At 37.0% G+C, this 16712-nt stretch overlaps 1 protein-coding gene across 1 annotated transcript in view; it reads right to left on the bottom strand.

Annotated features, from left to right (window-relative positions):
- Nucleotides 1-15391, bottom strand: part of LOC131151104 (ubiquitin carboxyl-terminal hydrolase 18) — a 44679-nt gene extending 29288 nt beyond the window's left edge. Inside the window, exons 1-6 of the mRNA XM_058102306.1 lie at nt 14740-15391; nt 5226-5415; nt 5049-5137; nt 4805-4890; nt 4556-4718; nt 4274-4397 (exon numbers count right to left, since the gene is read on the bottom strand). Of these exons, the coding sequence (XP_057958289.1) occupies nt 4274-4397; nt 4556-4718; nt 4805-4890; nt 5049-5137; nt 5226-5415; nt 14740-15011 (924 nt within the window). The 5' untranslated portion in view covers nt 15012-15391. The remainder of the gene's footprint in view (nt 1-4273; nt 4398-4555; nt 4719-4804; nt 4891-5048; nt 5138-5225; nt 5416-14739) is intronic.
- Between the last annotated feature and the right edge of the window lie 1321 nt (nt 15392-16712).

Below are 16712 nucleotides of genomic sequence, written 5' to 3'. Positions count from 1 at the left end.
CCACCAGTTCTAGCAGGATAAAAGGTACTCAACTCTCGCCAACACACAGTCGGTCCACTTCTTCCAGTTAAACTTTATACTAGCGAGCTTTTTTCCACATCCACCATGTAGGATGCAGCTGGGTCAATGAAGTTGAAATGTCAACTATGAGCTTTATCCAAATTCAATAATGCCACCAATGTACCAAATAACCTACTTGCTCCTCATGTTCATCAAATGAACACTAAGCAATAAGTTTGTCAAATTACCTACTTGCCTAGTGTACATGTTATGTCCTTGAAGCCCTTAGCATCAAAGGAGGCGCGCGCCCATCACCAAAGTCCAACTTTGATCAAAATCCTTATCCGGCACTAAAAATCTACATTTAAACACTTCAAATATCATGTTGGCAACATCCTTTTCCATCCCAGAACCTCATCGTAGTTTAGTCTACCCTAACCAAATCAAGGGCCTTCTCATTGAGTCGCCTCTCAACCCCAACCCAATCACAACCTTCCAAAACTGTGAGCATGGTTTTAAATAACAGTCGCGACCATTACGTAACGTCATTACGTAACAATTTTTTGGGTTATTGATACTGTTACACACCTCGAAATCGGTGGGAAGAAAAATCACGGCTGTAGCAGCCGTTACGAACCGTGACTATTATGTAAAGACCGCTACAGGACTGTTACGCCAAAAAATTTATTTTACTTTTTACTTTTTCTTCTCACTTTTTCCCTCTCTTTCATAAATCATTCTCAATATACCATGTGGTGAGAGGGGGAAAAGATTATAATGAGGATGACAATGATACAAAATTTACTATTTCTTTAAATACTCACAATAGATACATTGATTAACAATTTAAAAATACTAACTTGTTAGGAAAATATTTTATTTTGATATTTATGTTCTATATTTTTTAACTTCAACCTTCTTCTTTTCTAGTTATTTTATATTTGTATTATTCGTATGTCTTATGTGTCTAATAGATTAATGGAGTGTATAATGTATTTTGTTGTACTAATTAATTTAGCTCACATTAGAATTTATCATAGATAAGAACAATGAGAAGTATAAATATGCACACACATGTAATTTTTCTATCAATGGTGGTTTAAAACAAATGTAAACTTGTTGTCCTTACCAAATAACTTAGTTAATCGAACTAAAGGATCGAAAATATACTAAAACTCTTTCTAAGAAGGATTAAAAGCTTAAAACATGCAAGTATGCTAATATGCACAAGGTTGTGTGTGCTTGAAAAAATTCACAGCCGTTACACCCACTTCCCGTTATGTAATATCTGCTACTCCTGCTTCCCATTGCACCCGTTACCATTACGTTACGCTACCCGCTACCGCAATTTAAAACCATGATTGTGAGCCCTGTGCTTCAAAGAACATAACCATTAAAGCTTGATATACATTGTTGGGCCATAATCCAATAGTAATAGCTTAAACTTTTGCGTAAAGTGGTGATCCAACATGCTACCAAAGCTAGTTACTAGGAGGCCCCAGGTCCATGTATCGTTGCCCACATTTATTGTGTGATGTTTAAAAAATTATTGTATTCCCTGTAATGGGTGTTATTTATCATGTGTTTATCTCTCCACCTACTATCAAGCTACCACGCAAGGGGGTGTTAAATCTTGATATACATTGTTAGCCCACAACTTTTTTTTTATAACAAAAGAAGATATCATTAATAGAAATAGAATTTACAAGAGGAGGAATGAGAAATCTCCCATGACAACTTGAGACACACCAATACTAAACAAAAAGCATAAAAAATGCCCAAGAAAAAAAAATCATACTATCAACGAATTCCTCCAATCTCTTTATAGCTCCTGAAAGCTTGCCTCTTTAAAAATCCATACCCAACACACCACAAAGAGGCCAAATACTTTATTGTTTCCCAAACCAACATCTGATTTAATTTTTTCCCAGATAATATCTGAGTATTACGTTCCATCCACAAATCCCATATACTAAGAAAAAGCCACACTTCCATAAAGCTGCCCTGTCTTTTCTTCTATTAAAACCTACGACGGATATTTCTAAAAATTCTTCCACCGAGGGAGCACAAACCCAACTTTCTCCAATTGTTGGCCCACAACTTAATAGCTTAAGCTTTTAGGTAAAGTTGTATTCTAATGGTAATCTTAGTGGACAACTAAAGCATGCATGAAAGGAGATTACATAACATGCACAAATGACTTTTCAAGTCAACCCTCTCAAAAAAACATAAAGGAAAATGAGAAAAAAAATTCTTAAAAAAATAACAACAGTGTTGCCTCCATTACTGACCTGACTATTTTGAACTAGTCCACCAGAACTGAACAAGTCTAGGGAAAAAATATTAGTAAAAAAAAATTTATGGGCAATTCAAGCCTATTCAACGAAATGGGATCAATTTGAAGGGTTTGAGAGACTAATCCCATGGCCTTTTAGAGCAGACCTATGCAACAACTCAACAGCATGGCCAGGATATTGCAAACCTCCAGAGAGACATCAGGGGCCTTAGCAGCAAACTGCCAGATGTCTTGCGCAACTTGATGCACAGATAAAAGGGAACCAGATGGTCGATGCCATCGAAACCTCTGGCTTGAAGCGAACTCTGGAGCCACATGGAAGTAATTTTCATAATATTCAGCAACCCCGACTATGCCAAATAGGTCTACTCTCAATTGTGTTCTTTGACTCAGCACTGAAAGTGCATTGACATGTACTCCAGGCAATCTCACTTCAATTTGATGAAAGTGGGCAACACCATGTCAGCCAGTATATTGGTGGATTGCATTATAGTATTTGGATAAAGCTCATCCAACATTTCAACCTCTGCTTGTGTCCTATGACAGGGATGTGGAAAATGAGCTTACTCACATGAAAGATAGCTAGAAGAAGTGGACCAGAAGAACGAAGCGGAGGGCTCCGTTGACTTTTATCCCACCAAAATGGGTGGAGGCAAATCAACCAGATAAACCCTGGTTGGAGAGTTACGAGTGATGGGGGAAGGATCACATATCTCAGCAAGGCCCCAAGACAAAGCCTTTGCATGTGGTTCTAATCATGACTATGAACCATTAGAGCCTGCTAGCAATGAATATACAAGTTCAGATAGTGAGCTGTCACCACAGGTTCAAGTCTATGCTATTCTTTGCCAAGGTGCAACAAAGCCTAGCCCAGGATCATCACCAAAGTTCAATGATCTTTTTTGGCATGTGGATTTGATTAGCCGTCACCAACTTGATTGCACTCACTCCAGACTTGTGTGATGTAGATATTCAAGTACCAAGTCGGCTTTATGAATGTGATGTCTTCTTGTGTAGATGCAAAACATGTGTTGAGGGGAATTTCCTTATGATTGCACTGCTATGCTAGCAACTAGCTCTCTAGTGACATGTTGTTTGGAAGACCTTGGCAATTTGAGTCACATGCTCTATAATGATCATGCATTGACTCAATCCAACAAGATCTACATTCTAACATTGTCTAAGATGTTAGTCACTTGAGGTCATTGGATCATTGTGGAATATTTTTCATTCCCCAAGTCCACACTGGCTAATCAGTGTTTTGAGGTTGAGATTCTTGGAGGTTGGGAGGAATGATGGTGGGAGAGAGATCATCGTGAAAAAATGGACCTACCTAATATCCCTATGCATTGTTTAGGAAATGATCAAAATTTTGATTTTATTTTATCTATTTGTTATTTCCATGGCATTATTTCCATTTAGTAAATTCGGTAAGTGTGTCTCTTTAAGAATTTAAGAAACTAATTATCTATATAGATGAAATATAAGTGCTTCAACAGTAGCTATTCCAATTTTGAAATAAGTGGTTTGTTATTGAAATTTAGGGTTTCACACCGGTGTCACGCATTTGTGCTGCTCAGCGTCAATAATATCACTAGAACAACGACAGATTTTTTTAAAATAAAATAAAATAAAAACAATAATTCCAGGAACAACAAGAAATTCAATTTTAAAAAAAGAAAAGGAGTCTGACAGCCACATGCAGGCACTCTGAACACATGAAATAGATACAAATAAGCAAGAAACCACTGAACATCATTTCATTAATGCAACTATATAAAACACACAAACTAGAAATTTGGGAGAAAAACACAGTTCAGAGCTGCATTGAGATATAAACCAGCAGAAAGCATGACAGATTGTAAACAATGGCGTGCCATCAGCATCCATAATACTGCATCATGTGTTTGGCAGAAGATACAAATTTATAGAGAAGAAGCAAAACATTTAGATCTACTAAGTAAGAAAAAATTCAACCTGAGATTGAAGGTGACCACCAAATATATGTTGAATAAGTGTAGTCTCCTGCGAGCATGGATGTAGCGCTTTTTCACCACCAAATTCATCGAGGCACAATGACTGCATCGTATCAATAGCGAACCTACAAATGATCAAAGAAATTTAATTAAATTTAAGGAATCAGTTCCCAACAAGCCAATGACCTGTAAGAGTGATGATAATAGCCTCAAAAAGATTGATTCATTTGGACATAGTGATCAGAATAAATAAATGAAATTAGGTGCAAGGAGTAATAGGAACCTCATGAACTCATGAGCATCCTCCTGCTTTCCATATCTAAAATTACCACCAATATTAGGTAACCGGGAGAGAATATTGAGTGGTGAAAAAGGCTGCAGACTACGGCTTGCTCTTTCAACATGCATTTGAAATTCGCATAGGAAGCACCAATCATTTCGCCTGCCTGAAGAATAAGAAATAACAATCAGAAGGGTGAAAAAAGTGCTAAAGAGACCGTATGTCATAAGTAATTCTGATCCATATGTTTACATTCTCTCCGATGGCCTTTCTCTAACAAATAGGCAACAAGTGGTCGAGTAAATGCAAGACACTGTAGAACAACATTGGCAAAACAACTGCACAGAAAAAGAAATATTACTTAGTTTTCCAAATGTTCAGAATTTTGAGCTAATGTGCCACATAAATATGAGTATGCATATCATATACTTAAATCAAATTAGAGAGAGCATTCAAACTTTCAGATGATAAGATTATAACATATTAGTATGGTCACCTGTTTCCACAATTCAAAAGGCCGCAAGGAGGGCATCCCAGCTTGTCCCAGTTGAAAAGCTCCACAAATTCATCATAGGGGAATAGAATCTGAAAATATAAAGAGCATTACTAGTATCTTATTGTGGTATAAGAATTATTGAAATCATGAGAAGCCGACCAAAAAGAAGTTATTCACCTTTTTCGGCTGCTTAAAAATCTTTGTAGTTCCACTAGCAGGAACCAGTGAAATATTACCACCACCTCCAAAAAATGTCTTCCCATGGTTAGATGCAGATTCCATTAAATTTACTTTGCCAGCTAATTGAAACTTCTTGCATTTTGTCTTATGCCCAGATCCCCAGTGCTGCACTTGACAACTTTGCGAGCTGCGAAAAGAGAAAATGGGAGGGGGAATCAGGGAATCACCCAAAATAAGATGTTCTAAAATCAATTATTCAATCAAGATAAGCTGGCCGTAGGCTTATCAAAAATACATAAATAAATAAACAGTAAAGTAGGCGGCAAGTCCCAGCGCCCAGATCCACAAAACAATTATTTCCCGATGCAGCAACAATAACAGCTCGTGCTACAAACGTTGACTTAAGCCCTTAACTTCAGATACATGGCTACTTGCATTCGAATAATTGAATAGGATAAGGTTATGGTTGATGAAAATAATTAAATTATGATGTGACATATATTAGAATGTAAACTACTGCCATGTGTGCACACGCATAAAAACACTGGCTTCATGCCCATTCAGGTATATTTACATAACAAACAATAAAATAACTATTACAGTAGAAAACAAGCTCTAAAATAAAAGTGAAGAAATTTCTATTTAATTCAGATTCAATTATAAAGAATAAGAATTGAATATCAATTTTAATCACAGTTAAGTTAAAAAATGACAATATAACAGCAAATTTATGTAAAAAATATATATATCGAGAATATAACAGCACAGTCCCAGGAGCACATAAAAGAATTGAAGCGCCAAAATTGAAAATAAACCTAAACTTGGAAGTCATTCTAATTTCTTTTCGGACTATTCAACTTATCATCACAAAAGAGGGAGAGATATTTGGGTTCCCAGATAAATTCATTTGGTTTTCCTACAGGGTTATCACTGGGTAATGAATATGAGAATATCCAAGAGAGAAAAAAAAAAAAAAAAAAGGAAAGCAAAAAGGTTGCCACCTGCCAAATTTTTGGTCCAGCTAAGAGGAGTAGGGTACTACAATACCAGATGCCCATTTCTCAAGAATTGAAGCTCCAAAATTGGAAAACCTAAATTGGAAGTCATATTCTAATTTCCTTTTGGACTACTCAAATTATTATTACAAGAGGCAGAGAGATTTGGGTTCCCTGATGTATTCATTTGGTTTTCCTACAGGGTTATCAGTTGATAATAAATATGAGAATATTCAGGAAAAAAGGAAAAGCAAAAAGGCTACCACCTGCCAATTTTTGGTCCAGCTAAATGGGGAGAAGGGGTATTATGATACCACATGCCCATCTCTCAAGAAACTGGTAACAAAGAAATACAGCAACAACAACAACAACAACAACAAAACCAAGCCTTAGTCCCATAACAAAGAAAACACGGCATAAACCGAAATCCAATGAAGTTGCCAACCAATCCTGCTGCATGTCTTCCAAAGAAACATGACGAAAAAAGCCATCTGCCAACAACCATAGCAACACAAGATAAACCACTCAGCTCCAAAACAAGTTACTAGCAGTAGCCACACCTTTGAAAATACTAGAGTTCCTCTCCAACCAAACATACCCAAATAATAGCCATAACAGTGCGCATTAACACAGGACTCTTCCATCCGTTACCAAAACCCCTAAAACTGATAAGTACAAAAAGTCTTCAAAAGTGGAGGGGCAAACCCAGTTTTCACCAAATATACCAAATAGTTTATTCCAAACCACCAAAGCAAAAGGGCAGTGAAGAAACAGATGTGAGAAAGTATCTGCACTCCTAAAACAAAGGACACAAACATCATGTGACAGGGCCTTATTAGGCCTTTTCTTCTGAAACCAATCATTGGTTTTGATCATTTCAAGTATCACAGCCCACATAAAGCTTTTATTTTCAAGGGAGATCTCGCTTTCCAAATCAAAAAGTCCAAAGCAAAAGGATCTGCATTAGAGTCATGACTCTCCCAAATGAACATGAAAGAGTCGAGCAAACTGGTTAAGAGAGCCAACTCATTAATTTCTCTCTCAATAAGATTTCTCCCAAAATGGGAGTTCCAAGAAAGACCATCCCCTTGCAAAACAAGAAAATAAAAAATAGGGGTATCATGAAGACTAGATAACCAAAACAGACGAGGGAAAGTAAATTGTCAGAGGCATTTCCCTCACCCAATGGTCCTCCCAAAAACGAACCCATTGCCTATTACCGACCATATACTAGACTTCTGGATGGAAATAATCATAAATATGAGACATAAACTCCCAAGGGCTCGAATAAGTAATAGTAACCCCAACTTTAATATCACACCATTCTGCAGTACACTGTACACCAAATTTACTGCGAAATTGCGAATTACCTTGTGCCAAAAAGAATTAGGTACTAAATGAAAGCCCCCATAACCATTTCCCCATGAAGAAATGTTTTTGGACATTAAATTACCAAGACCCAATCCTCCCTCCCTTTTGGATGTAAACACAACCTACCAGCAGTGTGTTTTTTGTTTGATTCTTCCTCTTTCTTGTTCTGTTCTATTTGCATTTCCTATCTGGTTTCGTCCAGATTTTTTCTAGGGTGATGTCCTATTCTCCTTTGTTTATATTCCTAATCTTTTAATGAAATTTCTTCTTTTGCTATTAGAAGAAAATAGTAAAAAACCCAATTTTGAGTCAGGGAGGAAAGTCAGGCTGTGCGATAGAACTGGGTGCTCTCACGATGCTCTGGCAATAATTACAGCCCAGCTAGGGTGATTGACCAGAGCCCCTGAAACAATTCCAGCAATTCCAGAAAAAATGGAGCTCCACTGTTTCTAAATTCTTGAATTGGGGGGGGGGGGGGGGGGGTGGGGGGGGGATCACGTGTGGCCACAAGTTAGACCTTGTCAGCAGTCTATGGATCTGTCAATGCTGGTATTGGTCAATTGTCTTTCTATAATTCTTCTGCAGGAATTTTGGGAGAAGGTGAACCAAAGGAACAGGTTCATAGTGCTTCACGCTTGAAGGCTTCTGGGACTCAGGCCGGTTTTGTGGTTCCCATTGGCAATGTCTTCCCAAATTTCCGAAAAAATCTCTCAATTGTAATGAGAGCACATTGATGTAGTTCATATTAATGGCCGTTCAAATCTTGATATGGAGGATAACAAAGATGTAGAGAATCTCTTGGAGGCAGAGGAGGGAATGCACATTGATAAGTTGAGTTAAATAGAAGCTAATGTAAAGAATCGGCTAGTCAAACCCAAGAATAAATTTATTGGGGTAGATGTGACTGTAATATATTTGGCCTGAAAAACAGTGTTGATGTTCTTATTAAGGAGGGGGTGATGAAAGAGGAAAAGAGTGGTCTCTTTGGTCTTTCCAGATCTGCTCATTGCCATTAGCCATTCAAAGGAGCTGCAAGTTCAAATATTGCCTTAACCAAGGAGGAAGATCAAGCTCTTGTTCCTGTTCAGAACTTTAGTGTATGGGGTCCATTGATAGTGAAAGAGACAAACCAAATCCTCAAATATTTTTTGTGGTTTGTGGTTTCAAATTAGTGCTTTTGGAAAAAAAAGATTTAAGGCGTCATTCTTGCTTAAGATCTACCAGGAGAAAAAATAAAAAAGAGTTGAGAAGGAGTTGCAAAAATTAGCAACCTTTATTAACTGTGGTGGGGTGCAGATGGAAGAAGAACCGAGGTAAGGGAGGCAGTAGATAGCTTTTATAAGGATCTTTAGTTAGAATGTGGGAGGGTTTAGGAATGTGAACAAGTCAGGCAGTCCAAGAGATTATTCTGAGTTTCCTTTAAGTTGTTTTACGGTAGGAAACTAAGCTTCAATTAGTTGATAAGTCAGCTTAGAAGTATTTGGGACTTTAATTTTACTGATTGAGTGTGTTTTCCTTCTTCTGGTGCCTTGAGGGGTCAAACAGAGTTGTCGTATACTAGGTCTGCCTCCATAGTCAATAGTCTTCCTTGATCTTTCACACTTCCTATTTTGCTGGATTTTCAAGGGAAGGATCAGTGGAGGGTTTCTTTGCTTTAAGAGCCATCTACGTATGGACTTGCATCTCTGTTCTGCGGTGAGCTTTTTTACATGTTTAGTGTTGTTCCTCTAGTTAGGATTTCCAAAAGTGGTAGGCTCTAGGGTTCTTTCTAGCATGTGGTCTTTTGACAGTTTTATTAAACAGAATGGTTTGATGGATTTCCTTTCAGCTAATGCTCTGTTTACTTGGTCTATTGTAGAGGACAACTATTTGGCTAGTTGTTGAGATAGGTTTCATGATGCAGTGAATGGGAGAGTGCCATTCCTATTGTTTCCTCGGGTTTAGTTAAGCAGCCTCTGGCCACTTTCCTCTTTTCTTGGAATCTCCAGAACTAGGTGGGTCCTAGGTTTGAAAACTGAGGCTTACTCTTGTTTTCATCATTTTATTAAGGAGATTTGGAGGATTTTTCCTTTGGTGTGATAAGTCTGTAGGAGGGTTTTAGGTTTATAAATAAGTTGAAACATCATAAGGTGGCTTTGATGAACTGGGATGTTGACATCTTTCGTTATGTGAGGAATAAGAAGTCAAATATTTTAAATGAGATTGATGCCACTGATCATTTGGAGGATTTGGGTACTCTACAAAATTTAGCCTTGAGGAGAGTATCTTCTAAGTTTTAAGTATGAGTTGGAACATTTGTTGTTGGAGGACGATATGAGTAGGAGGCAAAAGGTTGCATTTAAATAGGCAAAAGAGTGGGATTGTAACACTAAGTTTTTTTTCATAAGGTAAGATGGAGAAAGAACAAGATTAAAGATATCAAAACTAGTGAGGAGATGTTAGAAATCTGGATGTGAATGTAGATAAGAGCATGACTTTATTCAGAGGAAGCATGTCTTTTTCTTTTTCTTTTTTTTTTCCCCCTTTTTTTGGTTTGGGAGGGGGGAGTCTAGGTTTGTGACTTGCTGGATTTTGAGAAGGCTTATTATAGAGTGAGTTGGAGTTTTTTGGATAGAATTTTAGATAGGAAGGGCTTTGGTTCAACATGTAGAAGTAGGCTTAGGAACTTTTGTTTCCTTTTTGTGATTACCAATAAGAACCTAAGGCTTTGTTTTCAGCTTGTAAGGGTGAGACAAGGGGTTTCAATGTCTGCTTTTCTCTCTATTTTAGTTGGTGATGTTTTGAGCAGGACGATTGATAGGGTCATTGATATGGGTTTCATTCAGGATCTTTTAGAGGGGAAGATGTAGTTAGCATTTGCAGTTTGCAGATACCAATTTTTTGGGTCAATTATAGGTCTTCCTTCAATAATATTCCTATTGTACTTATTATTTTAGAGTTAGCAGCAATGCTAAAGATTAAGTTGCGTATGTATGGTCTAGCTGCTATTAATCTGACTCTATAGGTGATTTCTAGTTCTGCTACTCACAGTTGAGTTGGAATTTACAATCGCCTTTGATTTAATTCATTTAGGAGTTCCTAGTGGTAGTCCCCACTTCTTACAGTTTTAGGATCCAATACAGGTTTCTAAGCGTCTTGATGGTTGGAGGTAGGGACGTAATTAATTCAATCATAGCTGAACCAAACTACTCGGTTTTCTAAACTTGCAAACCAAAACTGGACCAAAAACCAAGAGTTCAATAAAAACCAAACCATCAGTTTAATTGGTCAATTGGGTAATTATTGGTTTTAAAAATTTTTAACTGTCAAACCAAGCTAATTTGCCATAAAGTTATGTGAACTAAAGAAATTGAGCCAAAAAGACAACAAATGCAATTTAGCTGAGGACCATGGCATAGTGAACCAAGCTAATTTGCTATAAGTTATGTGAACTAAAAAAATTGAGCTCAAAAGACAGCAAATGTTATTTAGCTGAGGACCACGGTGTAGTGAACTAAACTGTTTAAGTTGAGCATTTTTAAGAGGGGGAAGGGTCTTTCCTTCCCAAGTTCTCATTCTAGTTTATGTGGGACAAATAAAAGGCAGCAATGTGCTGCCAAAGCCCTCCAGCGAGGGTCTGGGCACTAGGCACTGTGGAAGCATTCTCCCTTGTCACACATCGGCAAAGAGCAAGGTGAGGGAGCCCCTCCTTTATAATATCTCCAACCCTCTTCTTCATTTTGTAGTTCGCACTCCAAATGTTTGAAAGAACATAAATTTAATAATTAGGAAAAAAAAAATTTTCCCAGCAAAAAATAGAAATATTAATAAGTTCAGATTAAATAAATATATGAACATTCAGTTCAGTTTTCTGGTAAAATAGAAACCGAATATTGGAACTGAAAAACTACCAAAATGCAAAACATAAAATGGCTCAGTCACATCCAATTTTCAGTTTTTCAGTAATTTTTGTACTCCCCTAGTTGGACGGGTGCATCTTTTCCTAGTGGCTTCATAATGCTCTGATCCAGACTTCTCTTTCTTTGGTTCCACTTCATTAATTGTCTTTTTTAAGGTTTCTCTTTAAGGCCGTAGCTAAGCTGGAGAGAATTACAAAACTTTCTTTGCTCAAGCATGGATGAGAGCCAAGAGGACAGGTCATATTAAATTGGGAGGTTAATGGTGGGACTAAGAATGAAGGAGGATGGATCTTGGAAAGTTAGTGTCTAAAAAGAATAGCCTTTGTGGGTAAGTGGTTATGGTGTTTCCCATTGGAAACTTAACTCTTCTTGGCATAAATTAATAAATAGTAAATTAGATCTGCAAGTGAATTGGTGCAGGGGATGCTAATGTTGGAGCTGAAGTTCCCATGAACGCCCACGGAAATTCAACTCAAAGTTTCTCCCCTTTCCTTTCCCTGTGTTAAATATAAAGTGGGGGATTGCCCTCAGGTTTACTTTCGAGATGACAATTGGATAGAGGAATTCTTTTTTTGTTGCTTTTCTTACTCTTTTTCACCCTACCATGCATCATGATGCTCCTATAACTTTGTTTTTATTATTTCCTGGGATTTTCATTTTCAAAGGGACCTCAACAATAGGGACGCTGAGGAGCTTTCTTTGCTTCTACTTTGTTGGAGTATTTTTGTCCCTCCTAAAGAGGGGATGTCAGGAATTGAATTTAAGACACCTTTGGTGTATTCTTTTGTAATCTTTTTTATTTACTCCTCCGACTCCTTTCCTCTCGCTAATCATTTGTGAAAAGCTAAAATTCCATGTAAGTTACAGGATTTTGTGTGGCTGGCCAGCCTTAATAGAGTTCATACCAACAACCTATAGCAGACTAGAAAACATTTTAAGGCTTTGTCTCCAGATATGTACATTCTGCATTATTTTTTTTATAACTAAAGAATTTCATTGATAGAATAGGAATGTACAAGCAAGAAAATAAGACATCTCCTATCAAAACCCTGGGTTACCCCAGAAAAATTAAAAATAAAAAACCAAAAAGAACACTAGAAACAACCCGAAATAACCAGCATGCCCTATCAATTCAACAAGGAAAGTCAATCATGCTGAATATCTTAAAAATGCATCCCCCTGAAGTTCCCATTACCGACGCACCAAAGAGAAGCCAAATGGTGAATCTTCTCCCATATAGCAAAACAGGCGGCTTCTTCCCTTAAAAAAATGTGCGCATTTTGTCCCATCCACAAACCCCCAATATACAGCAAATAAGGCATAATTCCATAACTCCTTACCCTCCTTTTTCCTGCCAAAACCAACAAAATGAATTGCCAAAAACTCCTCGACTGTATTTACAAATCCAGAATTCCCAAAAATAATTAAATAGCTTGTTCCAAATCCTCCGGGTGAAATCGCAATGTAAGAAAATATTGGGAGTTAATCTCATGCTCATTTTATCTTCATTGCTATAATACTCCACAGCTGGGAGCTTATGGAATAACTTTTTTGGTTTGTTTGGAAGTGTCCAGTGCGCCCCAGTGCCTTGGAGGCTTTTCTAATGATTGCTGTTAGAAATTTAGGGAGGCATAAGGATGTGAAGGGAGTATGGTGCTGCACAGTTTTTTTTCTATTCTGGTAATTTCTTTCACCAAGTCTCCATCCGCCCTTTTAAGAACCATCACACTCAAAAGATGAATCACAGGTGTGAAAAGAAAAGGCGAACCAGGATTTCCTTGCCTAACACCTGTACAGACTCTAAGCCAAGATAAAGTTCCCCATTCACAATAACAAAGAATACAGCAAAGAGATAACCTCCAACTTATTTAATCCACCACACCCTAATCACCTTTTGTCTGAAATCTTATCGAGAAAACCCCAATAAACTCTATCATAAGTCTTTCAAAATCTAATTTCAAAATGTCTTTTACCCTTTCTTTTGAGAAACTCCACAACTGCATCATGCACCAAGGTTGCATCGAAGATCAGATGAACCCCATCAAAAGCACTCTAATACTATGAAATTGTATCTGCATCATGCACCAGTTGTGGATGCAGTTGTATCTCCACAACTGCATCCATTCATGTGACCAGTTGGTCATGGGTTCAAGTCCAAGGAAACAGCCTCTGTACATAAAAGAAGGGGTAAGGTTGCGTACACTGTGATGACCCTCCCCTTACCCTTACAATGCGGGGAGCCTTATGGTCCGGGGACGCCCTTTATCTTAGCAGTATGGTCGCTTCTACAATTTTATTAAAGTAATTGTTTCTTTCATCTATTACTAGCAGGGATGGTGTTTGGACTACTAAGAAACATGCAAACCTTCCAAGCTGTGTTGACACACAGAAACCAATTGAAACATCCAGCTTCACTAGTTCCCCACACACACTCCTTTTCCTTCTTAGCCACTTCAAAATTCACAAAAAATCCTACTATCAGCTGGTACATAGGAACCAGAATCATCACTTCAATCTGAGCATCAATGATCAAACCTAAAATACAGTTTCTTTTCACAAAAACCCAATATATGGCACAAGAAGCTCCAAAACTTCCAGCCAATGACTACAAAATTACAAATTTTTTCCTGTTATAAACTCATGAGTCGTGACTCGTGAGGGTAAAACATCATCTGACTTTTTCATAATTGATGTAGCATGAACCTTCATAATTTCACCTCAATTAAAAACATGGCATGCAACTTCTAGTCGTGCTTACAAGCCCCACACTTCTTTTGAAGACTTACAGCAAACTATTTATAATTCTGCCTTGTGAACGAAGTGCAAAAGTCAATCACCAAAACAGGGCATTAGAACTTGATGGAAAAGGTTAGAATTCTGACTACACCAGCTAATGTAGGAGGGAAAGATGTTTTAAACCAACGTCCCCTGGAGCATGAAACATGGATAAAGGCCATGCCACAGCCATGTGAATGAGGATAATGATATGCAACCATTTAGGTCACTGTATAAAAAGTTCTACTACTTGAATAGGCTGGAAATATCTGAACCACAAACTAGTACAATTCTTGAAAAAAAATATTAATTAACACCAAACCGCTCTTTTTCCATTAAAATAACGATTTTCTGATCTTTGTGACGAAAATATTCCAAGCAGCATGGGAACAGTAAAAATCAAACACAAAAATTTCACACAGCCCTTGCGAAAATTTAACAGGATATAATGAAAACCAAACAAAGCATTACCAGTATCGAACCACTTTGCAACCTGAGCAACACTTTTTAGCAGAATTGCCACACGCAACACAGGCGTCGCCGCTCCTGGAAACACCTGGCATCTGGTTTGTCTGATCACCGGACACAACACCGTCACCGCCGGATTCGAAACTGGCGTCGACCTCGAAGTACTTCGACGCCGTCTTCTTGGCCAGATGGAGCAATACGAGCGCAATTACGAAAGCTGTAAAGATGAATTGGAGAAACCAGTTCAGATCGAGCGAGACTCCAGAGACATGCATCTACGCCGCCCCCGCTTTGATCGATGCCTCGATCCTAGGGCTTTTCATCGATGATTCGAAACAATCACAAGCAGAGCATGACTAAATCTACGTGCCCACCCTCTCTCTCTCTCTCTCTCGTGATTTAGGATTTTTCATCAATCACAGTATCAAGCTACTGAACCACCAGGGTTTGGGTTTCCATAACTCTCTCCTAATTCAAGCTTCGAGTGTCCACATTAACAAGGTATCTTCCTCAAGGTCGTTTTTCCGAAGACCGAACTCCAGAGTCGGTTTAGTTTGAATTTCGCGAAGTGTCTTGCGGCTTCGGAAAACTTTTCCGGCTCTTCAAGTTCTTATTTTCGATCGCTTTGTTTTCTTTTGCAGCAAGCTTCCCAGCCCTCTTTTAATGATAAAATTTTTTTTAACAGTCATAATTTTCCCAAGTTAATGGAAAGCATATGAGCATGAAAATTGGTAATTAAAACATTTTAAAAATGCATATTCACAAAATTTATTCATAATGATAATATTTTATTACGATAATTATGAATAACGGTATTATTATAAATAGAAAGGTTCCTAAGATTTCTTACACACAAAACTGAAAAAAGCAATTACTTACTAATTTTCAAAAGAACAAAATAAATTTTCGGAGCCGGGATGAAAAGCATAACATGACTAATTTTTTTTCTTCAGCCTAATCATTATTTATGCAACACAATCTCTACTTCGTTAACATTCAAATAAAAAAAATCATGAGATTTTGAACCTTTAACATATGTATTAGAGAAATATCTATACTTTTCATTTTTCAATTATTGTATAATTATTATAGAGCAGATATTTAGGATTAATTTGAAGTCTTGTTTCATTGACTCATGTATATATACATACCCATGTAATGCTGAATAATATAAAGAAAAATGTCTTTCTCCAAGTCTAACAACATGTCAAAACAATTTTATCTGCCTACACATGTGATTAAGACAAAAACTCCATAATTCTATTTATAAGATCAATTCTATAAATAATAGCAAGTTTAGTGCGACTTAAGTATTGCAAACTACCACTAACCTTTTGAAAAAATTAGTAGCAACTATAAATTTTAGTTTCAACAAGAGTCAGAATTGATTTCATTTGAGATCTTTTCAAAATATATCGGCATATTTTTTTTTTAGGAAACAAGTATGCCTTCATCTATTGAACAAATTCAATGCCAAAAAATACAGCATCAAACCCAAATAAGTTATCTCAAACTGATGAATCATGACATTCCTAAAAATCAGTAAAAAAAAAAATCATCCACGTATAATCATATCATAAGAATACCACCTTACAAATCCGACTTAACAAATAAAGTTGATAATGAGGATGTCTCTAAAGTTTGTGATCTAAGAAATATGAATCAATATGTGCATACCATACTCTTAGGCCTTGCTTGAATCATACAAAACCCTATTAAGTTTGTAGACTTTATTCACTTCTCCTTTTTTTTACATAATCTATATGTTGTTCAACATATACTTCCTATCAAGAATACCGTTTAAAAATGCATATCTAAACATATCTACAACTATCATATTCTTCTTCTCCACCACTCCATTTTGCTATAAAGTGTATATAACTGACGATTAACATTACCATTTTTCATTAAAAATATCATTTTAAACAGTATACTTCGTTGCTATCAGTTCTCAAATTTTTAATTGATTGTTCACT

The sequence above is a fragment of the Malania oleifera genome, chromosome 3, assembly GCF_029873635.1.
Source record: "Malania oleifera isolate guangnan ecotype guangnan chromosome 3, ASM2987363v1, whole genome shotgun sequence".
In the NCBI taxonomy this organism is placed as follows: Eukaryota; Viridiplantae; Streptophyta; class Magnoliopsida; order Santalales; family Ximeniaceae; genus Malania; species Malania oleifera.
Note: the sequence above shows the minus strand (reverse complement) of the source record. Positions and strands in the feature narration are given on the sequence as shown.